Source organism: Caretta caretta, chromosome 9 (genome assembly GCF_965140235.1).
Source record: "Caretta caretta isolate rCarCar2 chromosome 9, rCarCar1.hap1, whole genome shotgun sequence".
Taxonomy (NCBI): domain Eukaryota; kingdom Metazoa; phylum Chordata; order Testudines; family Cheloniidae; genus Caretta; species Caretta caretta.
In genome coordinates, this window is record NC_134214.1 from 40,793,128 (window position 1) to 40,818,588 (window position 25,461).

The 25,461-nt window shown below is 39.9% G+C and overlaps 1 protein-coding gene across 2 annotated transcripts in view; it reads right to left on the reverse strand.

Annotated features, from left to right (window-relative positions):
* Positions 1–25,461, reverse strand: part of CLSTN2 (calsyntenin 2) — a 694,230-nt gene that overhangs the window by 101,916 nt on the left and 566,853 nt on the right. For both annotated transcript variants that reach the window (XM_048863731.2, XM_075132232.1), the window contains 2 exons: positions 24,234–24,383; positions 8,303–8,488 (listed from right to left, as the gene is read on the reverse strand). In XM_048863731.2, coding sequence (XP_048719688.2) covers positions 8,303–8,488; positions 24,234–24,383 — 336 coding nt within the window. The remainder of the gene's footprint in view (positions 1–8,302; positions 8,489–24,233; positions 24,384–25,461) is intronic.

A 25,461-nucleotide genomic window follows, 5' to 3' on the forward strand; every position in this document is an offset into this window, starting at 1 on the left:
GTGTGTCACCCCTCCCCATGTGTGTGTATGAGGGGTAGGGGTGTGTGTGTTACCCCTCTCTACGTGAGCCCTAAAGCCCTAAAGATAAGAAGGTAAATAAAAGAATCCAACTACACAGTATTTGTTTTTAACAGGGGCTCAGTCAATTTGATGTTAATTTGAACGTTTCTATGACTGATTGCCATTGGACTCGCTTGAATACGAGTAATTTTACCAGGCGTCCCATATTCAGCATAGGGAAACATGGTCACCCTATATCACTGTAATAGACTCTTGTAGTCCCCTCGTAAAACCCTTGGGCCCCATCTACACCTAAAGTAAATAAGAAAAATGTTGTGTCCGTTGTGATGTAATTAAGTGGAGCTGACCCCCACAATAGCTGTAAGTAGGTTGATGGAAGAATTCTTCCACTGACATAGCTACCAAGTGGATATACCAACAGAACGCCCCCTTTCATCGCTGTATGAAGTATCTGTACTACAGTGGCATAGCTGCAATGCTGTAGCTATAGCACTTGTAGCATAGACTTACCCTCAGTATCATACAATACATCCTTGATAGCTGTTACCCTAAGTACCCTAATGACTGCAGAGAGAGTGAAGGGGTGCTCATGACGGAGGTCAATCAGTCGCTTTCTAAAAAGTGAATGTTTAATGAAGTGGCTATAAGCTACCCAGCATTTTTTGGAGAGACAATTTGAAAAACAAACATGGAAAATGCTACAGCGTAGAAGATCTTAATAAGTTAGCAAAATTCTTTAGAGTTGGGTGGTCATGGAAACATAGCATCCTTCTTAAGGTTTACCATTATCAGGCAGCTTTTTGAGATAACTAATGGTCTGTTGTGGTGGAGCCTTTACTTGGTAAGGTTAGCAAGGTTAGTATTTAGCGTGGGTTAGGCATCCCAGAAGAATTTGTACATTCCTGATGGTGCCTTGGTCAAGAAAAAGTGTCAAGAAGAAATCCCAGAATGAACCAAAACAACTCAAACTAATGAGATACCACCAACTAGCAGAGAAACACCCTAACCTCTAGTGTTGCATTCGGTGTTTAGCTGTATGTGGGGACTGTATCCTAGCCAATTTTTTTTAATGTAATTACCATACTGTAATAATCAACATGCACCTTTGTGGTGGAATTTGTCACATTTAATAACTCTGAAGTTCTTGGATATTTTCCCCACCCTTACGTTATTTCTAACAAGTTTTCTTTTTTAAAACAAATCTCATTTAAAAGTCATTTCCAAGTGGCAGCATCATCAAACCTAAAAATATATATTTGGAAGCTGTGCACAAGGACAAACTGTGTTTGTTTTATAAGCAGTAATTGTGGATAACACACCAGGTTGCACTGCCTAATACACAGATGTTATCTATTGGAAAACAACAAACTCAATTTATCCAGATGGCACAATCTATAATAAACTTTGTAAATTTGTTTTTTTATTGCTCAAGCCACTTAAAAATACTTTACTTGCACACAGCACAAGTAACACTATCTTTTTCTAAAGGAATCAGCCTTTGTTTCTTTTTAAACTTAAAAAAGGCCACAGAAGTAATTTGCAAAGAACTGTGTATTAAAGAAAAAATATGTTTTTAAACTAAAACAGATTTGTACTAAATAATTTATGGGATCATGGAGAAACATTTCTGTCTCTTTATTAATCCTGCACCATGGTCAGAGGCAGCAATAAACATTTAGTAGGGTAATCATGCTAAGATCTAATTTTTCAGTTAGAGTGAAACTGTGAGAAAGTTCCCAAATGAACAAATAAGCTTCCTAAATAGCTTGCTAAGACTCCAGTTCAGCAAGGTACTTAAGCAGGAGCCTGACTTTAAGTGTCTGATAGCACTGTTTGGCTTCTCCAATGCTTAAAGTCAGACTCCTGCTTAAGTACCTTGGAGAATCAGGCCCCAAACTGGGAGGTTCCTACTCAATTCCTACATAATTGTGTTCCAGAGTAGCAGCCGTGTTAGTCTGTATCCTCAAAAAGAAAATGAGTACTTGTGGCACCTTAGAGACTAACAAGCTCAAATAAATTTGTTAGTCTCTAAGGTGCCACAAGTACTCCTTTTCTTTTTACATAATTGTGCGGAGATTTACTCCAAAAACAATGTTGGATTTGGATGTTCAATACGTGGCATCTCATGGAGCTTTACTGAGTTTTGGCACAGTTTATACAGGGTCCCTGCTAAGTAACTGTTGGACCCACATTCCTGAGATGTTCCCTTCTTCAGTATGAGATATTTAATTCTCAACTATGACTTTGTCAGTAGCCTGGAATCACCTGATTTTAATTTAACCCTAGAAAATACAAAAAAATGACTGGTGATATGACTTATATGCAAATTCATATGTAATTACCATTTGAAGCACTCCCTTTTTCAAATTTAATTTTTGTTTCTATATTAGAGAAAACAAACTAAAGTTATAAAACTTTAACCATTTGGGAGCAAATCCTGTCTGTGCTTATGCAACCATGTCAGGAATAGCGAATCAAATAAGGAGGGCAAAGTCAACATGCAGGCAAGAATATATGGGTTGAAGGGACACAGATGCAATCCTGTCACATTGTTTTTGAGAGCATTAGCAACTGCTCTCTCCTACAGTAACATGATGCTCACCATAACTACAGTGTGTGAGGTGGAATAAAAAAAGGGGTGTGTCTTCCCCAAAACAGCATAAAGTATGTTATCATCTATTGCAACAGCTAGCACCTTCTGAAAATCACAAAGCACTTTGTTTCACAAGGCAACAGCAGCAGACAGCTGCTCATTGAAGCACCTCAATATTCTGCTCAGGGTATCTTTTGTAGCAGATTTACCTCACAGAGAGCCCACAATGCACTGCTGCCTAGGGTTTGGCAATATTTAATATGAACCTTTTAAATACTTTTTGCTGTTTTTCTGGGGGGCGAGGGAAGGGTATTTCAGTTTATTGATTAAAATAGATGTAAATGGTTTCATGCTATGCAAATGTCAAGAGATGTCATTCCTCCCTTTATTAACGCTGTCTTAAAGGCCTAATTCCCTCCTCTGGTGTCCATAGATCTCGTTGACTTTAGTGGGTGCTGCACAAGAGCCACAGAGTTTAAGATCAGAAAGGACCAGCAGATCATCAAGTCTGACCTCTTGCATATCACAGGCCACCCACAGCACCCACACACTAAGCCCAAAATTAAACCATAGTGTTACGGCCCACAGGAGATTAGACTATTATGTGCCACAGGCAGAGAATAGGAGGGACCAACGTGCACCAGTGCCTGGTGCCGAAATGATTAAATGAGAAACACCCAGCTAATCCTGGCAAGTCACTCACACTCACACGTGGCAGAGGATGGTGAAAAATGCCAATCTGACCTGGGGACAAACTCCTTTCTGACTCCACATATGGTGATCAGTTAGACCCTGAGTACATGTGCAAAAACCAACCAGCCAGGCCTTTGAGACAGAGAACGCTCAGTGCCTTGTTCAATGTCCTATCTTCAGCCGTGGCCATCCCTTATTCTTCAGAGGAAGGAGATTAAAACAAACAAAACCAGAATACATTTGGGGTATGTGTGTGGCAGTGGGGAGTCCCTTCCTGACCCCTGCAAGTGACCAGCTGAAACCCTGAAGCATGGGCTTTTAGGAACTTACGATATAAACCAGAAGTGAACCGCAGGACTGCTGGGCCTTGCCTCTTTCCATCACAAGCAACTTCATTGTACTCACAGATTTCTCCAGCTCTTTCTTAAAACTAATTAAGTTGTTTCCCCTCACAACTCCTATAGGGGGGTTGTTCCAGTACCTCACCCCTTTGATGGTTAGAAACCTTCTTCTAGTTTCCAGCCTGACTTTGTTCACAACCAGTTTATATCAATTTGTTCTTGTGCCAACGCTGACCTTTAGCATATAAAGGATGCCCTAGTGGTTAGGGCACCAACTGGGACTTGAGAGGCCTGGGTACAACTCCCTGCTCTGCCACAGACTTCTTGGGTGGTCTTAGGCAAATCCCTTAATATCTCTGTGCTTCAGCTCCCGATCTGTCAAATGGGGATGTTAGCAGTTCCCTATGATTTTATTTTTATACAAATATATTGGGAGAAGGGAAATAGCAGCATGATCATTCATCCCGTTGTCCAGCCTTAACTGATTTGTTTAGTCTAAACGTTATTTTAGTAGCGGGTGGGGTGGGAAGGAGTACTGTACTTTTGCAGAAGACTATAGTTTTTTTTTCCAAATTCCCTATATTTTAAAATGAGTCAAGAAGCATAATTTCATCATCTGAGCTGAGGATTCCCTTTTTTTTTTAAAGCTCCTGTTACACCGATCTTTTCTGGAAATTACATTGCATACCTTGATTGTCAAAGTGGGAGTGAATCACTGGCACATTGAATGGCAGGTATAAATGAACAGAAAGATAAATGACTGCATTTTAATGTCTTGTCCTTCTTCAGCAGTTGAATTCACTGGATGTCCACCAGATAAGCTAAGCAGTGAACACATGATTTATCAATTGGGGCCTTAATTACAAAGGCTTGAGAGAGTCTTGTGCTCTATGTGGCACAAGTGATCATTTCTCTGTAATCACTCAACATTGCACTCTCCCTGCAATTGCATGGTACTTCACTGACATCAAGATATGCAGGTTGTTCCTTTCAAAGAATTTGTTCCTCAAACTATTACACACGATCAGATCATTTCTGGGAGAAAACAGTTTTCTAAACATAATTAACCTGCTTTCCTATGAGCCGTCTCTGAAGTAGGGACAGGCAGTAAATACTAAATACAGGCATTTAAACCACTCCAAATGCAATTCTGATGCAAAACTCATTTTCTTTTATAACCCTTTCAAGCAAACTCCTGTCATCAGTATCTGTCTGTCTGTCTTTCACATCTACTCTTCTCTATGAACACAGGAAATCCAGACACAGGAGCATATCCTTGAGTCCATTTGAATTTTTCCCATTTTACAATGATATTTTGCATTCCATCTATTTTCTCTTCTGGATTTAAAGATTCTATTCCTCTATAGATGTGCTGAGAATAGCTCTCACCTAAGCAATAATACAGTATTGTTAGTCATTGTGTCTGTCCATCTTCCAAAACACTTTCCTCTACTGGATACACTAACACTATAAGACCTGCTGAAGTATTTATGATCGTGCCTCTCTCTATCAGTTTTAACCTGCAGATATTCTTCCTAGGAAAAATGTTAACCCTGAATTAAGGCTGTAAATACTTATCAGTTACTCAAGGGGAAAAAGTAGCCCTTTAAAAACGTAGTTTACTCAAAAAGCAAACATTAGAAAGATTGGAATTTCTTTTTCAAGTGTCACCTGAACGAGAAAGCCTAGAAACTCACATCTAACCTTAACTCTGCCCCTTAAATCTACCAACCTTCCACCTTGAGTAAAGTTCTTATCAAAACCTAGTTTAAGTCTAAAGTCTTGCTTGCTGAAGTAGTTTCCTCAGAGTGTTGAGCTGAGAATCTCTGCTTTTGTATACATGTATCAGTGATACTGCATGTATGTATGATCCCTGTCATCCCACATTCCTGGCATATAACTTACTTAGTTTGGGTCCTGCCCTTAAAAGATTCATATCCCCAGATATGGTTGCTACATATCTTTTCTAAATCTTACAGAGTAACCCTTCTTCATCTGAAACCATATGTATTTTGGTGAAATTGTCCTGAATGATTACCCAAATGAAGTCAATTTTTGTTGAAGAGACATATAAACCTATGTTTTTCTGATGCCTGCAATGGGTCTTGAAAAAGGCAAGAGTATTTTACTGCAATGTGAAGACACGTTTAGTTTTATTTAAAAGCTAAAGTGGTACACAATCGTCTATCAATATGGTTTTCAAACTTTTTCTTTTGCAAAAACACTAACAAATTTTGAATGGCGAACTCCTTTGGAAATCTCAGACATGGTGTCCACAGACCACAGGTTGAAAACTACTGTTCTATGTTAATGACAACCTTTCACAGACCCCGAGACATAATCTGCAGACCCTTGGGGGTCCGTGGACCACAGGTTGAAAACCACTGATCTATGAACAGGTTGCCCAGATAGATCAATGTCTCAGTTTTAATATCACTAATATGATGAAGATGAGTGCTGCTTGTAGACAGATTTTCTCATGCTTTTGTGGTATCTCTGTTAGTTGGATTATGATACAGGAGTAAAATTATGGTTGTTTGTGTTACCTTAGCTGTGCAATTTCCAAGCTAATATCTGTAGATTTTATGAGGACAATAACATTCTTTTACTTCTTGTTTACGCTCCAAGTAACTGATAGATATTTATAATCTTAATCCCAAATTAAAGTTTTTGGCCTGGGAAATGTTTTAGATTTTTAAAAAATGTTTGGTAAAGTTGCCTGAGACATTTTCAGGCCCAAAATTATTTTCTAAAGGGTTAGTTTATTGATCTGTACATCTGTGCAGCATTGCAGTGGTGTTATCAAAGCAAATTTAAGCCAATTAATAGAGTACAACAGAAAAGTTATGAATTCAAATGGAAAAGTTGTATTGATTGTAGGTATCCTAGAACACATGTCATGGAAGCTTAGACATGGGTCTTAGGAAAGATGCACTCTGGAGCTGTAGACTGCCTAACCGCACACTGATGACAGTTCAGATACAAGTCTTAGGAATGACACACCCTGGGGTTGCAGACATCACAAGGTAAAGTGTACATGGCTCTACAGTGTGGCTTGACAGTCTGTTGACATCCTGAAGTGAAAATCTTACACAAGCCTTTAGCTGGAGTGCTGGCCACTCCAATGCTCAGGAACTATACCAGAGTCCACACATAGAAATAAAAATTTCAGGTCATAGGTGTATCAAAATACTTTTTTTCTTAACTAACTAATAACTAACTAAATAGTCCTCTTGCCTTCCAAGAATAGCAGGACACTTTTCCTGTTGGTGATACCTGCACAGCAAAACAAATTTGGAGCATCTAGTTCAAGCCTATATTGAGTTACTGAATAAAGGGGCAAAACACATTTGGAAACTCTTCACTGAGTCAGAATATCTTTTGTAGAAACTATCCATCTCTGAAATACCTTTTGTCCATATTTCAGAGTAATAGTCGTGTTAGTCTGTATTCGCAAAAAGAAAAGGAGTACTTGTGGCACCTTAGAGACTAACCAATTTATTTGAGCATCAGCTTTCGTGAGCTACAGCTCACTTCATCGGATGCATACTGTGGAAAATACAGGAGATGTTTTTATACACACAGACCATGAAAAAATGGGTGTTTATCACTACAAAAGGTTTTCTCTCCCTCCACCCAACTCTCCTGCTGGTAATAGCTTATTTAAAGTGATCACTCTCCTTACAATGTGTATGATAATCAAGGTAGGCCATTTCCAGCACAAATCCAGGTTTTCTCCCCACCCCACCCCCTAAACCCACTCTCCTGTTGGTAATAGCTTATCTAAAGTGATCACTCTCCTTACAATGTGTATGATAATCAAGGTGGGCCATTTCCAGCACAAATCCAGGTTTTCTCTCCCCACCAGGAGGAGAGTGGGGTGGGGGGAGAGAAAACCTTTTGTAGTGATAAACACCCATTTTTTCATGGTCTGTGTGTATAAAAACATCTTCTGTATTTTCCACATCTTCTATATTCCACATCTTCTGTATTTTCCACATTGCATCCGATGAAGTGAGCTGTAGCTCACAAAAGCTTATGCTCAAATAAATTGGTTAGTCTCTAAGGTGCCACAAGTACTCCTTTCCTTTTGTCCATAGTCTCCCAAACTTTCCAATTTTTTTTTTAAACTCTGGCAAAGGACTGCATGACATTTCTTAGGTGGATTTGTTTGGTGCAATGAAATTAGAAAGTGTCATTGGAATAGGAGTTACAGTTTCATGTGGGTGAAGTGCTAAGGTCTTCATAATAATCTGTTATTTGTTTGTACAGCTCCTGGTCTGATAAACACGGATCAGAGCCCTAGGTGCCGCCAAAATAGAAATAATAAATCATCCACATCATGAATGAAGGGAAGGGAGAAGGATGAGAAGAAGAAAAGAAGATAAAGAGGGGAAGAGAGGAAGGAGAGGAGAATTGAAAATAAGATCGGAATACGTAATGAAAAGAGAGTGGAAAAGAGAAGCAGGAACTACCTCTGATGTCACATCATGCCATCTTGTTAATTCCTATGGGTACCAGTCAGTTAGCTATAATGGGCATTGTGCATCTGTAAAACCACATATACAGTAGCTACTTGGTCTCTGTGTTTATGGGAAAAGTGCTTTATCTGGACAAAAGGAATTAATAAGTAAACTGAAAACCAAGCACATACCACATAATTTTTGCAGTGATTTCTCAGAGTATGTCTCTCGGTCACAACCCTTGCCAATGTAATTGGTTTGCAATTCAATAGTGGTCTGGATTGAGGAAACAGGTCCATCACAGGTTTCCAGATGAATGCTGGGAAACAAAGGTATGCTGCCAGAGCCAGGCTTATACTCAATACGCTTGTTCCAGTCTGCAAGATAAAAATAAATCCACAGTACAAAGTAATTAAAAAAAGAGGAGTATGGTGATTAACATTAGAAGAATTTCCTGAATTGCACTGGATAAGAGCAGAGAGAATAGAGAGGAGGCAGTTGGAGAACAGTGTTGGAGACACTGAGCTCTGGTGCTATGGAGACAATATTGTGCCTAAGATACTTGGTTTAGCAGAAAATAAATGCACCGGGTTGTGCAGTGGAGATCCAGGAAGAGCTGTTTCATGGCAGGGTTGTCAGCTCAGGAGAAAAGAACTTCAGATTTGTTTGCTTAACCCAGAGTCGTGTTTTAGTTGAGTTATACTGAACCACATGTCACAGGCACCTAACTGGAGACCCGAATGGACAACGAATGAATAATGTGACGTGCACATTTAAAATAAGCCACATTTTCTAGTATTGACCAGGTAAGCTTGATGGGCTTCGAAGACTGAATTCTCATTGATTTGTAAAATGCCACTGCTTTGCCCCGCCAGTTCAATAAGTTCATTGCTGGGACAGAGACCATAAAGTTTGGACCCAAGCATCAATGAGTTAATTGCTCTATTTTTTTTTTAAAGATGTTACTCTATTTGTAAAAGTATTTTGTGCTCAGTGAAGTAATAACATTGCTGGCTAGTGCTAGGCAAGCACTATGTAAGTTTCCTGACAAGAATTGTTAATACATCTCATTCCTGATCTGCAATGGCATTGCTTATATCATATTCCTGGGAATAATATTGTCAATCATGCCAAATTATGACAGATTATGAAGTTCTGTGATATGAGCAAATGTCCGCTAAGGACTAGGATATGACCACCAGCTTCATTTGACTCATGATTAAAAGCTTTTCAACTCTAGTCTGGAGATGTGAAAGGCCAGTGTACCCATCCACAGCACCACCTTTCTCTCTCCAAATGTTGTCTTAGTTCTGTGAACTACTAATGACAGAAAGCTACAGATGAAGGCGCTCTGCAGGCTTACAGCCAGACCTAGCTGATCCATGCTTTGTTTATCCAGCTGTCTCACAACTGAGAAGATTTGAGAAGTTACCAATCTTATAGCACATGCTGTCTGTGCCACTGACCTTTTCAACTGGAATGTTTAGTTTCTAAATCTGAATAAATATGGTGTTTTCAAGCTGTTTTAGGGATTAGGTAGTTCTGATTTACTGATCCCACCAAAGGAATGCTGTATTAAAATTAAGAAAAATGAGTGTGTTTCAGCTATATTTCCAATTTACATTTCAGCCAATACACTTGTTTTAGGTACATAATTTATTACAAAACAAAGCAAAGGTGCCACATTAATATTGAGATTAAACCATTAATTCTTTTAAAGTCATGGGCCTGCTTAATGTGTGTCTGCCTAATCTGTACATCTGGGTATTTGGAAGATTTTTCAGACAGATCAATCTTGTAATGTGCATAGCTCCAGCTTCTCTGGAGTATTTTTAGCCAAAGTGGGTCTTTGCTAGTAGAATAAACTAAATAAGTCTGAACATTCAATCAAACCTGATTAAAGGGAACGTACCATCCAAGGAAGTTCTCTTGATCGGGTGGTAGAAACAAAAGTCTCCAATTCAGTAATTAAATAGACTTCCACTTGCTTTATAGTGAATCTTCACCCTGCTCATGCTGAGGTTTTACTCCACTGTAAATAGGTTGTACCAAGACAACTCCTTGGCACCAGGTCTCACTGCAATTGTTTCCAGACGGTGAGTAAAGAAGAACTGAGCCTAGAACTGCTCTTCACTACATACTCTCCAGAGAGCCTCTTGCTACTGCTGATTTGGGATGCCCAATTTGAGACACCTTAAAAGACCTTTCAGAAAGTTCTGAGCATTCACCCTCTGAAAAGCTAACCCTTTCAAGGTGTCTCAAATTGGGCACCCAAAAATCACTGGCCACTTTCAAAAATTTGGCTTAGTCTATCCGATTATCTGTCAAATACTTGTTTTCTTGCCAGAGACAGAGATTAATCATTTAATACTTTGTTATTAATTGTCTGAAGCTGTGCCTGTGGGAAAATGAAGGTTGCACATGATGTTCCATACTTACTGTAACAAAAGCTTTTAGGATGTGTTGGTCACTATTCAAAATTATTAGAAGGCAATCATGCCTTGCTCACTATACCTATTCTATAGGATGTTTAAAATAACTACATTTGCCTGAAACTCCTTCCTCTAACAGATAACTAATTCCGTGGAATGTCTTAAGATGTTGTCAATTGTATAACAGTATATCAACAGATTTGCATTCTCCACCCTTTCCAAAATACTTCAGGTTTACACTCTCAGACTGCTTAGAAAATAATGTAATTTACTTCCTAACATTTCACTTCAAAAATATGAGCATTTGCTGTTATATATGTGCTGTGAGAACAGACGAATCATGGCTCCTTCTATTCTCACATTCTCTAGTTACTTACAGACTATTCCCACACCCACAAATCATCAAACAGTGTGAGTTTCAAACTATTTAAAATGTTTCAGACTAGTTCTGCACTTCTCTGATTTTGGCCACTTTATGGTTTCTTAGCTATCTTAGATGAATTGGCACTCATGCAAAATATTCATCACTGGATGTGTGAAAAATGACTGAACAATTAAGGTTGACACATCTGTCTGCAAATCCACAATCTTTAAACTTGTGTGAGGTGTTGCTTATAAAATAGGCCATAAAAATGTCAATACTCATATTGTAGAATAATGGAGGGCTTCTGTTCTTCTGTTTTGTTTTGTTTTTAATTGTCACCTCAATGTCTCTTGGGATTTAAAGAGGTGCAGCTTCATTTATTCCTGTTACTTTTCCACTTGGCAAATGAGATCACTTATGACTAGAACTATACCAACCTCATAGTCTTAGGTATTCACATTTGTCCAAGCTCCACTGTAAAATCCCAACTAGAATTCAGCCACTGCTTTTTCATGCTGTATGTACATTTGCATCACAGTATGTGTTGCTGCTAGTATTTTCATCCGCGTTTGACATTGGGGCCTCAGCCCTGCCTAAGTCCAAGCTGCACTGCCTGCGCAGACACAAAAGGGATTTAATGCCGACGTATTAAGGTCAGCATGGCATTTGCCCTCAGTGTAGGTGGCATTCTGGGACAGGAAAGGGGCAGTGCTGGAGTGCAATGTAATCCTGAGCACCCAGGCTCTAAGGTGATGGCTATGTTAAAAATAGATTGGGTTGTTTACATAGTCCTCATTCCTATGGTATTTCCATACCCCGGAGGTGTTAAAATGGAAGTTAACACTCTTACCCCACCTCACAGTAAGAGGCAACTTGAAAAGTACATAGAAGTTGTGAATGTGAGAGAATGAGTGAAGTATCTGTGTGAAGAGGTGACTGCGAGAAAGCTAAGTCAAAGAGATGAGTGTTGCATTTCATTCTGAATGGGGCAAGATGTATGCTTGTTCTGATCTCTTGCAGAAGAAAGCTCCATTGATTAGGTCCCAGGTCCTGTAAAAATCCCATCCCTTGTCCTCAATACGCCTGGTTGGCATGGAAAAGTTACTGCAGGAAGTCATGGGGGAAGAGGGGATCACTTATATATCTTGAACCCAGGCCAGGGAAGCTTTTGAATAGCAGGACAGACATTTTAAATTGGGATAGACAAAATGCAACTAATTTCTGAGGCTGAATAAACAATTAGACAAATTAAGATATCTGAACCCATCTGAAATGGATGGGTTGGTATCCAATAAGCTAAATCCAAATCTCCTGGGTTCTCCTTTGGTAAACTCTGATCTGTGACAACATATTTCCAAGGTAACACTCTGCAAACCCATACCAGCCACGGTAAAGAGTCTGGACAAGAATAAGTCTGCCCAGTTCCAGAGAATGAGGACACTGTCTGCACTTCCTCATTCACCTGGCCCTATCCTGCCATCTGTGCTATAAAGCACTGGCAGGTAGTCCTGGGCAGGCCTCACACCTAAACATCACCATGTCATATATTTGGGTGTGAGGTTCCATGGACTATGCAACTAAAATTTGAGCCTAGATCCAAACTCTGAGTACCTCAAACTAACCCAGTGTGATCCTGTTCAGATCAAATTTCAATGACAAGCCAATCTTTAAAAATAAATAATAACGATCCCCATGCACAATGATGGAATGATTTTTCCTTTGAAATGATAGGTAACGTAAATGTTTTAAATAAAATATGGGGTGCTTATCTTGACCTTTATATGGGTATTATCTGTTTTTTCTTTCCTTTTGGTATATACTGTAATACAATATATTTCTAATTTCTATTTACTCTATCTGCCAAAAAAGGCAAATTCTGCCTCTACCTTAGTGGCTAGAGAGGGAGCCCTGGCACACTAACCAGTACAGTTCCCCCTGTGCCAGGGAAGATGCACAGAACTCAGCTCCCACTGAAATTGTTTCTGTGCCTATGTGGAAGAGGGCAGTGGGAGCTATGTGCAAGGGTGGGGTGGGGTACAGCTACCTGGTGAATCTCCCCAATCTCCCCTGTGGAAGGGCTGTCCCTGCAGGCAAGCGGGGCCTATTGCAGCCTCAAGGGTTTGGAGCTGCATTTGGCAGAGTAGAAGGGGATGTTTGATTCTCTCTGTGCGCCACCCCAGCACTCTTCTCAGCTACTGGCCCCTAACTGATTTGTTTGACAAGTATCATCTGTATTTAAATATTTTATTGTTTATGCACTGAAAACCAATACCATGTGAGAACAAATAAAAAAAGCCAGCACAGCCAAATAGAGTTACAAACCGAACAACTGTGAACAGCTCAGCATCCTCACTAAGTGGCCTAGAAAGCTCATGACTGATGTATGGAGCGATACTTAGATGAAAAGAAGCCCAAGGGCTAAATAAATGACATCTCTGGACACTTACCATATGGAATCTGGGACGTACAATACAGTACAGTCAGGCAAGGCATGATTTTGTTACAACACCATTTATTTCAATGGAACGTAGAGACATACTACCACGTCACAAGCTGGTGCTGCTTTGCTTAACTTGTACACTCAGGGAATGCTTAAAAGCTTAATGTTCAATAAAGATGCAACATTTCTGAGGCGGCCCTACTTTTGATACCTGTGTTGCCCTTTAGCCTTTGAATACTGTGCTCCATGGAATGTCATTTTAAAGGCATAACATATATTGTCAAAATTATAACATCCCAGTTTACACAAATAAGATACAAGGTCCCTTCCTTTGTTTTTCAAACACTGAAGTGAATGCACCAAGCCATTCAAAGGATTAAGAGAGGAAAATGGCGTTTTTTTTCTCTGCAGTAATTTGTTTTGTTACTGTTAACCTGCTCTGAATTCTCAATATCCGAAATAGTCTCTGAATGCTAGAAAGCCTCACTTATATTAGCATTCAAGGTCTTTCCTAGTTCTATTAGTGAATTATACTTTTCCATTAATATTCTGTCTTCAGGTTACACATGCATTTGTGTGACAATAATTCCTTTGTATATATGTTGTGCACGTACACACACATACGCACACACACACACAGAATAACTTCCCCTTCCACAGTTTTCCATTCATTTTATAATCATTTGGTAATGTAATTCAGTTGTTCTTTATAGTTAAAAGTTAATTTTGAGAGAGATCTTGAAATTCCACATCATAATGATTGGAATAAATAAACTGCAATTTACTTAAAGAATTTGTACACGTATATCTTTATGACTCTGCTCCTGAAATCTGATCTGTATAGATGGATCCCAGCAGAGCCCCATCGATTTCAATGGCATTCTTCAGGATTTCACCAGGCAGATCCAACTGCAGGACCAGGGCCTGAGTTGCCAGAGTTCAGACTAGTGCAAGCATAGGAGTTAAGTTTCAGAGTAACAGCCGTATTAGTCTGTATTCGCAAAAAGAAAAGGAGTACTTGTGGCACCTTAGAGACTAACCAATTTATTTGAGCATAAGCTTTTGTGAGCTACAGCTCCGATGAAGTGAGCTGTAGCTCACGAAAGCTTATGCTCAAATAAATTGGTTAGTCTCTAAGGTGCCACAAGTACTCCTTTTCTTCATAGGAGTTAAAACGTCAGATTTGGCCATAGTAAATTTCACTTTTGCCATGGCCTCATTTCATAGAACATTTAAGAACTGGCATTCTGTTGCACTCACACATCAGCAAGAAAGAGTGGTTAGTGATGTCACTGTTCCTGTCTTCCCTTTCATGTTTTCTTTGTCTATTCCTCCATCCCCCTCCTCCCCGTAACAAATAATTTAGCTTGCTTTTTGTTTTATACTCACAAAATTAGTTTAATGTTTAAAAAAGGGCTTCTCTCATCTGTATTTTATGCTGCCAGGTAAGTCTTTGAATATCACTGGAAGCTGGTTTGAAGAACAGTGATTGGTTATAGTTTAGGCCTTGTCTACACCTAAAACTTGTGTTGACCTAGCTACATGGCTCAGGGGTGTGAAAAATTCACATCTTTTAGAGATTTAGTTAAACCAACCTAAGCCCTGGTATAGACAGCTCTAGGTCACCAGAAAAATTCTTCTGTCAACCTCGCCATGGCCTCTCAAGGGGGTGGATTTATGACAGCAAAGAAAAAACACTTCCATCACTGTAACAAGTGTTTACACTACAGCGGCATACCTGCAGTGCTGCAGCTGTGCCACCATAGAGTTTGTAGCGTAGATGTAGCCTTACAAACATATCCTTAGAAACGTATGATCACATCTTTTCCAAAATGCCAGTCCAATTTCACAGGGTCCTGAAGGACTTCATTTCCACGGAGTGTCAACAACTGGCTTAGTATTTTTGACTGCTAATGTTGGCTTTGTGATGTTAATGCTACCAGAACTGTGGATATATGACTCACATTTTTGAATCTGCAGAGACTTCTGAGAACCATTTAATCCACCTAAGGATGGAGATTGTGGTTACACATTTTGAGGAGGTAGAATCAGTGTGGAAAAGTTAAAAAGATGCCTTTTTAGACTGACTGTATTTCCCTTTTAGTGACCAAGTGAGGCCAATGCATTCTGCCGGCTTGAGCACAAAAGCATTGGCAGAAGACATACTACATGGCAATCTATACACGTTGACTCAGATGCTCTTATTTCATACCTGCACTGATCTCAACGGATTGTCAAAACTGGGTAAAGTCAGTTTCTTATAATCTGTGAAAGAAAGGATGGACTAGCATCGCATTGAAAACACCACCTCAGCCTAAATAGTGTGCTATTCACACATTCAGTGACCTGCCTCATTCAGCATTGGTTGTGCTACCCAGGGAAGTAAAAACATACTGAATAGTTCTTATCCTCTATTACATACCTTTTATAGTACACAAGTACCTACAGTTTGGATGTTGGCCATGTATAGAACCATATTAAGGAGCTTCTAAACCTCAACATGCCCTGTAAAAGATGCTCAGTATTCTTATAGAAAGCATCATGGTGATAGCACACAACTCAGACAAAACCTAACATAAAGTGCAGCCACACAGCATACATGCACCTGGCCACTGCCTGAAAATCTGAATCCAACTGCTCCATGACACACATGTTAGCCCCGAGCAGCAGGGTGCTTCAGATACACATAAGTTCACAGCAGCTGCTCACAACTCCCACAGTCAAGATGCCAAACAGCCAAGACATTCTAACAAGTTAGACACTGTAATTATTCCAATAGATCACACTAACTTCTTTGTCTTTCACCTGAAATGGTATTTTCAAAGTGGTTTTGTACATTAGTCATATCATACACATCAGGTAGTCATTCTGCACCCCTTTTTTTTGTCTGAGTACATGGTATTTAGCCAGCTGCTGTACTGCCTCATTTATTTCCACAGAAATATTGTAGAGTTCCCTCTAGAGTTGTGTATATATAGACGTAGGTTTGCGTATGGCCATTTCCATTTTTGTGGGTTTGCCTTCTCCAGCAGTGGATGTATTTGTCCCCTCCTCACCCCAAAAGCACATACAGGGAGAATGAAAAGTTATTTTAATGGCACAACTCTGTATGATGGCCCATGCCATTCTGCCTTTGCCAGCATTCTCTGCATGGGGTTGCAAACAAATGTAGATAAAAGTGCAGCTCAGAGAGAGTTATTTCCAAAGCATTTTCAGCTCCATTTTGGAAACGGATATATGAAAATAAGAGCCATCCCACCTGATCATCTCATCTGTTCCCCCTCCTCTTGGCATAAATGCAAAAAACTTTTGAAGGGGAGAACTTTTCTCTTTTACCACTTTCAAAGGCCATGCATGTGAAGTGGCCTTTCTGGGGAACTCTGGATAGAACTTCTTACAGGATCCATCAACATCATCACTGTACCCTTGCCAGAGTTTCATTTTTTGAGATCATGCTTTAAACAGATATAAGCCCCTGACAGTGGTTGAGAGAACCTTCTCCTTCCTAAGGACCTGAGTGTGCTGCCTGCCAAGGACTCCCAGCAACTTCAACTTCCAGCATCTGATGGATAGCAGGGATTATGCCAAAATGAAGCAAAATTTAAGTTGCAGCTGGGCCTCCAAAGGAACCCTGCCACCGGTGGTTGCCCCCAACAGGAAAGGGCCCGAGACCCAACGGAGCTGGGGATGAGAGGTTTGGGGTGTGGGAGGGGTTCAGGGCTGGGTCAGAGAATTTGGGTGCGGGGGTGAGGGTTGTGGGGTGGGGCCAGGAATGAGGGGTTCAGGGTGTGGGAGGGGGTTCTGAGCTGGGGCAGGGCATTGGGGTGTGGGAGGGGGTCAGTGATCTGGGCAATGGGTACTGGCTCTGGGGAGTTTGGGGTGCAGAAGGGGGCTCTGGGTTTTGGGGGGCTCGGGGCTTGGGCAGAGGATTGGGGTGCGGTCTCTGGAGTGGGGCCAGGGATGAAAGGTTTGTGGTACAGGAAGGGCTCTGGGTTTGGGGGAGGCTCAGGGCTGGGGCTTGTGGCGTGGGGTTGGGGCATGGACTTACCTCAGGTGGCTCCCAGTCAGCAGCCCAGCGGGAGTGTTAAGGCAGGCTTCCTGCCTGTCCTGGAACCGTGGGTGGCGCTGCGCCCCAGAAGTGGCCAGCTGCAGGTCTGGCTGCTAGGCGGAGGCACACAAGCAGCTCCACGTGGCTCTCGCCTGCAGGCACCATCCCCTCCCAGCTCATGTGCGGAACTGGTGCTCGGGGAGGGGGTAGCATGCACAGCCCCATTATCCACCCCTCCTAGAAGCTGGACCTGCTGCTGGCCGCTTCTGGGGCGCAGCACGGTGTCAGAAGAGGTAGGGACTAGTAGCCTGACTTAGCAAGGCAGCACCACCGGCGGGACTTTTAATGGCCTGGTTGGCAGTGCTGACCAGAGCCGCCATGACCCAGTGCCTTACATTCTGCAACCCAGTAGTGGGTCGCGACCCGCAGTTTGAAAACCACTGGCCTAGGAGGAAAAAGGACCAAAAAAGTGCCACCATGGCTAAATAACAAAGTAAAAGAAGCAGTTAGAGGCAAAAAGGCATCCTTTAAAAAGTGGAAGTTAGAACATATTAAGGAAAATAGAAAGGAGCATAAACTCTGGCAAGTGAAGTATAAAAATATAATTAGGAAGGCAAAAAAAGAATTTGAGGAATGGCTAGTCAAAGACAAAAAAAGTAACAGCAAAGTTTTTTTTAAGTACATCAGAAGCAGGAAACCTGCTAAACAACCAGTGGGACCACTGGATGATCAAGATGCTAAAGGAGCACTCAAGGAAAATAAGGCCATTGCCGAGAAACTAAACTTATTAAAATCTGAGGAACTGTCCCAGATTGAGGTGCCATTAGAGGAGGTTTTGAAATAAATTGATAAATTAAACAGTAATCAATCACCAGGACCAGATGGTATTCACTCAAGAGTTCTGAAGGAACCAACTGTGAAATTGCAGAACTAACAACTGTGGTATGTAACCTATCATTTAAATCAACTTCTGTACCAGATGAGTGGAGAATAGTTAACGTGATGCCAATTTTTGAAAAAGGCTCCAGAGGCGATCCTGGCAATCACAGGCTGTCAAGGTACCCTCTCCACTCTGAACTCTAGGGTACAGATGTGGGGACCCGCATCAAAAAAACCCCTAAGATAATTTTTACCAGCTTAGGTTAAAAACTTTCCCAAGGCACAAATTTTGCCTTATCTTTGAACAGTATGCTGCCACCACCAAGTGATTTAGACAAAGAACAGGGAAAGGACCACTTGGAGTTCCTATTTCCCCAAAATATCCCCCCCAGGCCCTTACACCACCTTTCCTGGGGAGGCTTGAGAATAAACAAGATGAGTACAAACCAGCCTTTGTTTGTTTTTTAAGACCCAAAAAACCCAATCAGATTCTTAAAAAACAGAACTTTATTAAAAGAACAAAAAAAGATAAGAGAACAGCTTTGTAAGATCAGAATGAAAGATAATCTTACAGGCAGTCAGATTCAAGACATAAAGAATCCCTCTAGGAAAAACCTTAAGTTACAGAAAGACACAAAAACAGGAATATACATTTCCTCCAGCACAGTGAATTTCCAAGCCAAAACAAAGAAAACCTAACACATTTTCTTTACTTACTAGATTACTTACTACCTTCACAGGAGTTGGAGGGCTTGCATCCTTGATCTGTTCCTGACAAAGGTATCACACAGACAGACAAAAGCCTTTTCCTCCCTCCAGATTTGAAAGTATCTTGTTCCCTCATTGGTCATTTTGGGTCAGGTGCCAGCCAGGTTACCTGAGCTTCTTAACCCTTTACAGGTAAAAGGACTTTGCCTCTGGTCAGGAGGGCTTTTATAGCACTGTATACAGAAAGGTGGTTACCCTTCCCTTTATATTTATGACACAGGCTGGTAAGTCTAACTTAAGTATTAGGCAAATTGGTTGAAACAATAGTAAAGAATAGAATTATCAGACACCTAGATGAACCCAATATGTTGGGGAAGAAGCAACACAGCTTTTGTAAAGCGAAATCCTGTCTCACCAATCTACAAGAATTCTTTGAGCGGGGTTAACAAGCATGTGAACAAGGGTGATCCAGTGCATATAGTGTACTTAGGCTCACCAAAGGCTCTTAAGCAAAGTAATCTGTCATGGGATTAGAGGGAAGGTCCTCTCTTGGTTAAAGATAGGAAAGCAAGGGTAGGAATAAATGGTCAGTTTTCAGAATGGAGAGAGATAAATAGTGGTATCCTCCAGGGGTCTGTGCTGGGACCAGTACTGTTCAACATATTCATAAATGATCTGGAAAAAAGGGTCAAGACGGAGGTGGCAAAATTTGCAAATGATACAAAACTACTCAAGATAGTTCAGTCCAAAGCAGACTATGAAGAGTTACAAAGGGATCTCACAAAACTGGATGACTGGGTGATAAAATGGCAGATGAAATTCAGTGTTGATAAATGCAAAGTAATGCACATGGGAAAACATAATCCCAACCATACATATAAAATGATATTAGCTGTTACCATCCAAGAAAAAGGTCTTGGAGTCCTTGTGGATAGTTCTCTGAAAACATCTTCTCAATGTGCAGCAGCAGTCAAAAAAGCTAACAGAATGTTGGGAATCATTAAGAAAGGGATAGATAATTAGACAGAAAATATCGTATTGTCTCTATATAAATCTATGGTACACCCACATTTTGAATACTGCGTGAAGATGTGGTTGCCCCATCTCAAAAAAAGATATATTGGAATTGGAAAAGGTATAGAAAAGGGCAACAAAAATTATTAGGGGCATGGAACAGCTTCCATCTGAGGACACATCAATAAGACTGGGACTTTTCATCTTGGAAAAAAGACGAATAACGGGGGAATATGATCAAGGTGTATAAAATCATGACTGGTGTGGAGAAAGTAAATAAGGAAGTGTTATTTACTCCTCCTAATAATACAAGAATTAGGGGTCACCAAATTAAGTTAATAGGCAGCAGGTTTAAAACAAACAAAAGGAAGGATTTCTTGACACAGCACGCAGTCAAGCTGTGGAACTCTTTGCCAGAGGATGTTGTGAAGACCAAGACTATAACAGGGTTCAAAAAAGAACTAAATAAGTTCATGGAGGATAGGGCCATCAATGGCTATTAGCCAGGATGGGCAGGGATGCAAAATTGTGCTCTGAATTGTCCCTAGCCTCTGTTTGCCAGAAGCTGGGAATGGGCAACATGGGATGGATCATTTGATGATTACATTCCCTCTGAAGCACCTGGCATTGGCCACTGTCGGTAGACAGGATACTGGGCTAGATGAACCTTTGGTCTGACCCAGTATGGCCATTCTCATGTTCTTACTTGCAACCTTAATTCATTTTTAACTATGTATTTTGGGAAGAGACAGACTATTCAGATGAGTTCCTTGAATTCTGAGCAGACTGGTTTGTTTACAGCAGCTCAGTAGCCCGGTAGCCTTAGTGATTGTTATCCCTTTGGAATCATTCTGTTCTTGTGAAGTAAAATAAAAACCTGATTTGTGGTTTAATTGGTCAATAACTGATCAGATCTTTGTCAACCTGAAGGTGAGATTTAGGAGGTCTTTGTACCTGTGTTTTTCTTTCTTTCTTTTTGGCACACTCTCTACTCAAGAATACTAAATTCCCCTTTCCTTTTTTCCCCCCAGCATAATTTATAATGGAACATAATTCACCACAGGCCTCAACATGCTAGTAATGATTTTTTTTTCTCCCCCCACCTCACTGTTGCCTATGTTGTATCTTTTCTTATTATACTACTGGGTCTGACAAGCAGAAATTAGTTACTTCTATCAGTTTTTGAAAATAACACCTTTCATGTCTTCATTGCAATAAGCATTAATAATACAATACATACTCCTATTTTAGTTCTTTTTTTAAATGTGACCTTTGAAATTTATTACTTATCAGATGTTTTTAAAATACCATATATAATCAAACAAGTTTCTAACCATTATCTGTAAAAAAACAAATTATAATTTTTAAAACTTTAAATGGTACTCGATTTCAAAGAGAAAGCAATTTACAGCAGAAAATGAAACAGCAATTCAAAACACTGATAGAAAAACACAAAGAAGGGAACAGAGATGCACTCTGATATTTAGATTTTTGCACATTCATTTAAAAAGGTGGTCATGTTGCCTTAGTGTCACAAAGACTAGGAGCCTGATCAAAAAGCTGATGGAGTTTTGTTTGAGTAAGGAGTGAAGGTTTGGCTCATCAGTTCCTTTATTAAAGGCAGTGATTCTAACCTTAACACAAGTCCAGTGTGGTGATTTATTCCAGTGTGAAACCTGGTCAGGCACAATCTCTTCAGTATCAAAGGGAGGACAGTAATTTGTAATGACATTCCACAATTTCTAAGAAATCTGTAATGATGTTTTATAATCCTCTGCTATATGTAAAAAGGACATGGGTAATTGAACAAACAACCAAAACAATCTCATTCAACTGAGTGAAGATTCTGAGAACCAACTACCTGAAGCAAATATACAAAATTCGAGATAAGCTTCTATCATTTTACATTAAAAATCCACGGTACCACAGGTGAGTGGATTATTGGTCTATATAAAATATAGGAGAAACTCAACTTGATTAGAAAAATGTGCTGTCTGTTTGAAACTCAGCTAGTGCTTTCTTCAAAGAAACTATGATTCTATGCTTATTATTTGGTGAGTGCCAAAGATGCACTATACTCATGTAAACCAAGATCCCAAGGAGCTTACAATATACAATGCAATCACATACCATTTCAAGTGATCTGAAGAAACGTAGATACAATTAAAGAGATTCTGTTATCCATTTCTCTGATGTAAAAACCAGACTAACTCCATCAAATGAACTAATTTGGAAGTACCTTGGTATAATTGAGAGCAGAATCTAGTGCAGTTTACTAATACAGATTTTCTCCATGGCCTATGCCAAAGACTCATAATAGACTCTTGAACAACCTCAGACCATAAACAACAAAGAACACAATTGTGCAGCATATCCTACAAAAACAAAATTCAGAGTTAAAATAAATATTACGTACAGGCTTAATAAACGCTATCAGGCCACATCATTTCCAACTGCCCATAGATGTCTCAGATGAGCTATTCTCTTCTTATACCACATAGTGTACAAATTTTTTTAAAATGTGATTTTTGTCTACATACTTTAGATAAGTTCTGCCTCAGTTTAATGCAGTTCCCACCCTCCTCCCCATTTTATTTTCCATTCCAAACATATGGGCCTCTAAATTCTCTCAATGTCACTACATTAAAATAACAATCCAGGGAATGATCCCTACTATACATCAAGAGTTAAACAAAGCATCAGTCACACACAACTCTGATTTCTAGGCGGAGAATAACTTCTGCATGTGGGAAGAATCAGAACTCATGTCCAGCCTTTTGCCAAGATCATAAATAGATTATATCCATTTTACGTAATATTAAAGAAGGAGAATGTAAGCAAGAAGGGTTGTTTGCATCTTTTATCACCTATCAGTTTTTTTAATTACCTGAAATATGTTCCAATGAGCAACTGTATTGTAATTGATGTCTGAACTGTCAAATAAAATTGCTGTAAGTATGATGTTATTGGGCAATATAATTGTGCTTTGAGCATGATTTCTTCACAAAGATTACCCAGTCTATAGAATACCTTTATGGAAATAATGAAATAGTTAACAACCGGGGATTGCAACATTTTAATACTAGTTCCTGAGCTTACATTTTGATGCATTTAATCTTCCAGCAAATGATCTCACAAAATAGAGTATTTGCACAAGTAAAATCTCTCTAAAGAATTCTCTTGGATCTTATAACAAGAATAGTAAGTTTTTTAGACCAACATACATAGCTAAGAAAATGTAGAACTATTTCAAATTTGTTTCTTTCATACGCTTATTTTTATAAAATCTGTCTCTCAAATATTCTGGACACATGCACAATGAAAACTATGTATGGCCTCTGACAACTAACATGTGGTTTTCTCCTCTGAATGGTGAGTATAAAAATGGAATCCTGGTGCTCCACGTTTATTGCATCTCACTGACTTCCAGAACCATTGTGCTCAGTTTACAAGTAGTTTCTTCTGTCAGCCGGCTCCACAACCTAGGTGATGACAACGAAGGCAAGATTTTTCCTCCATAAGCATCCACACTAACCATTAGGTGTTAACCCCATTTTAGGGACGGCAGATTGCTGCCTGCGGATTGTGCCCTCTTTGGTACTGTGCAAATACACTAATAACACTAACAGACTGTCCATGTAGGTGGAACTTAGTAAACAACTCTGTTGATGACTCATGAAAAAGAATCCTGCTTGCTCTATCCCAGCGGTTCTCAAACTGTGGGTCGGGACCCCAAAGTGGGTTGCGACCCCATTTTAATGGGGTCATCAGAGCCAGTATTAGACTTGCTGGGGTCTGGGGCTGAAGCCAAAACCCAAGGGCTCCAGTCTGGGGCAGCAGGGCTCGGGCTCTGCCCCTGCCCTGCCACCTGCCTGGGGTCATGAAGTAATTTTTGTTGTCTGAAGGGGGTCATGGTGCAATGAAGTTTGAGAACTGCTGCTTTATCCTAGCTCTATTGGCTCTGAACAGTTTACTAAAAAGGATTTAAAATAAACCAAAACCCAAACCATCACCATTTTTGAACTCCATAGAATGTTTGACTAAGTTTTGGAAAGGTTTTTAAATGATGCTTTTATTCTGCGTTGATTTGATCAGTCCTTCGTTCTGAGCTTTGCCACAAGTAAAAAATACCAGTAAAAAATAGTAATCATTTTACACATAACTGTAAAGAATACCAGACATTATATATTGTGAAAGAAAGAAAAAAAAATAAATGATATCAAATATTAAACCCTACCTTGCCAGCCTGGTTTGCACACTGGTTTGATATCAACTTGTACTAAGACATCTTCTGTTGCACGTTTTTGTCCACAGTCAAAAGCAGTTACCATTATCTCATACTCGTGCTGTTTATCGTAGTTCAGCTTCTCGGTGTTTCTAATATTACCTGCAGATTTAATATAACATCCAGGAATTATTTATTGGTCAAGCTTATTTCTTTGACAATTATGTATTGTATCCAGGTACCAGCCCACAATAGCGAGGGCCAGATAAAGCAAGCCCTCAGTGGGCAGAATTCCCATTCAGGAGTTTTACAAGCAGAAGATTGTGGGACAGGGCCCAAATGAAAGGAACCCATCAATGTCATATAAGATTTCATTTTACAGCTATGTATTTGCACAGACTTGATTACATGCAAAAGTATCTTTTTAAGTAATATTGAACATGTAATTACAGGCAACACTATCCTCATCTGCATACACTTCTTATAGAGCATCCACATCATCTCTCCTTTCCTTTAGACCTTGTAGACTGAAAACCATTGGCCCATGTTTGGGAAAGGAGTAGGAGGAGGGTAGACTATGCGTCAGGGCTAGGAAAAAAATCACACTGTTTGCCCTCTAGTCCTGTGGAGATCATGGAGGGAAGATAGTTTAGCTTTGGCTGTACTATCTTGTCACTCATTCCCTCTACAGTTAGTTCCTATCTAAATGGTGAATATCTTCTTCCTTTTAGTCCCCTCCCTTGGGCTTTAGCCACAGGAAGAGAGGATTGGGGCCAGGATCATCATAATCTACATAACAAAGCTCACCAGCATTTTATATGACACCTCTGTGCTACCAGATGGAAAATAAAATTCAACAACAAAACTCATCTGCCAAACCTGACAGATACATAAAGGTGACAAATTACCTGTTCTAGTTATAAAAAAAATTACACATTTCACAAGAAAATGGAAAGATCTCTCTCAGTCACCATATTCTGTAGTGTTTTAGGACTGCTGTCATAATGAATGAGTTCAGCATTTTAATTCAGTCCTTTTCTGCAGAAATACAGTTGTCGCTCAACCTGCACCTCAGAAATGTTTAATATACCCTTTGCTCCAACATATTAACGCATTCTTTAGCCAGGAATATATCTAATCATACACACATCCTAAAGTTATATTCATTCTAGATGGCAACTCCTGTCTCAAGTCATCATATCATACCAAATGACAATCTTGATCTGACAATCAAGTAGTT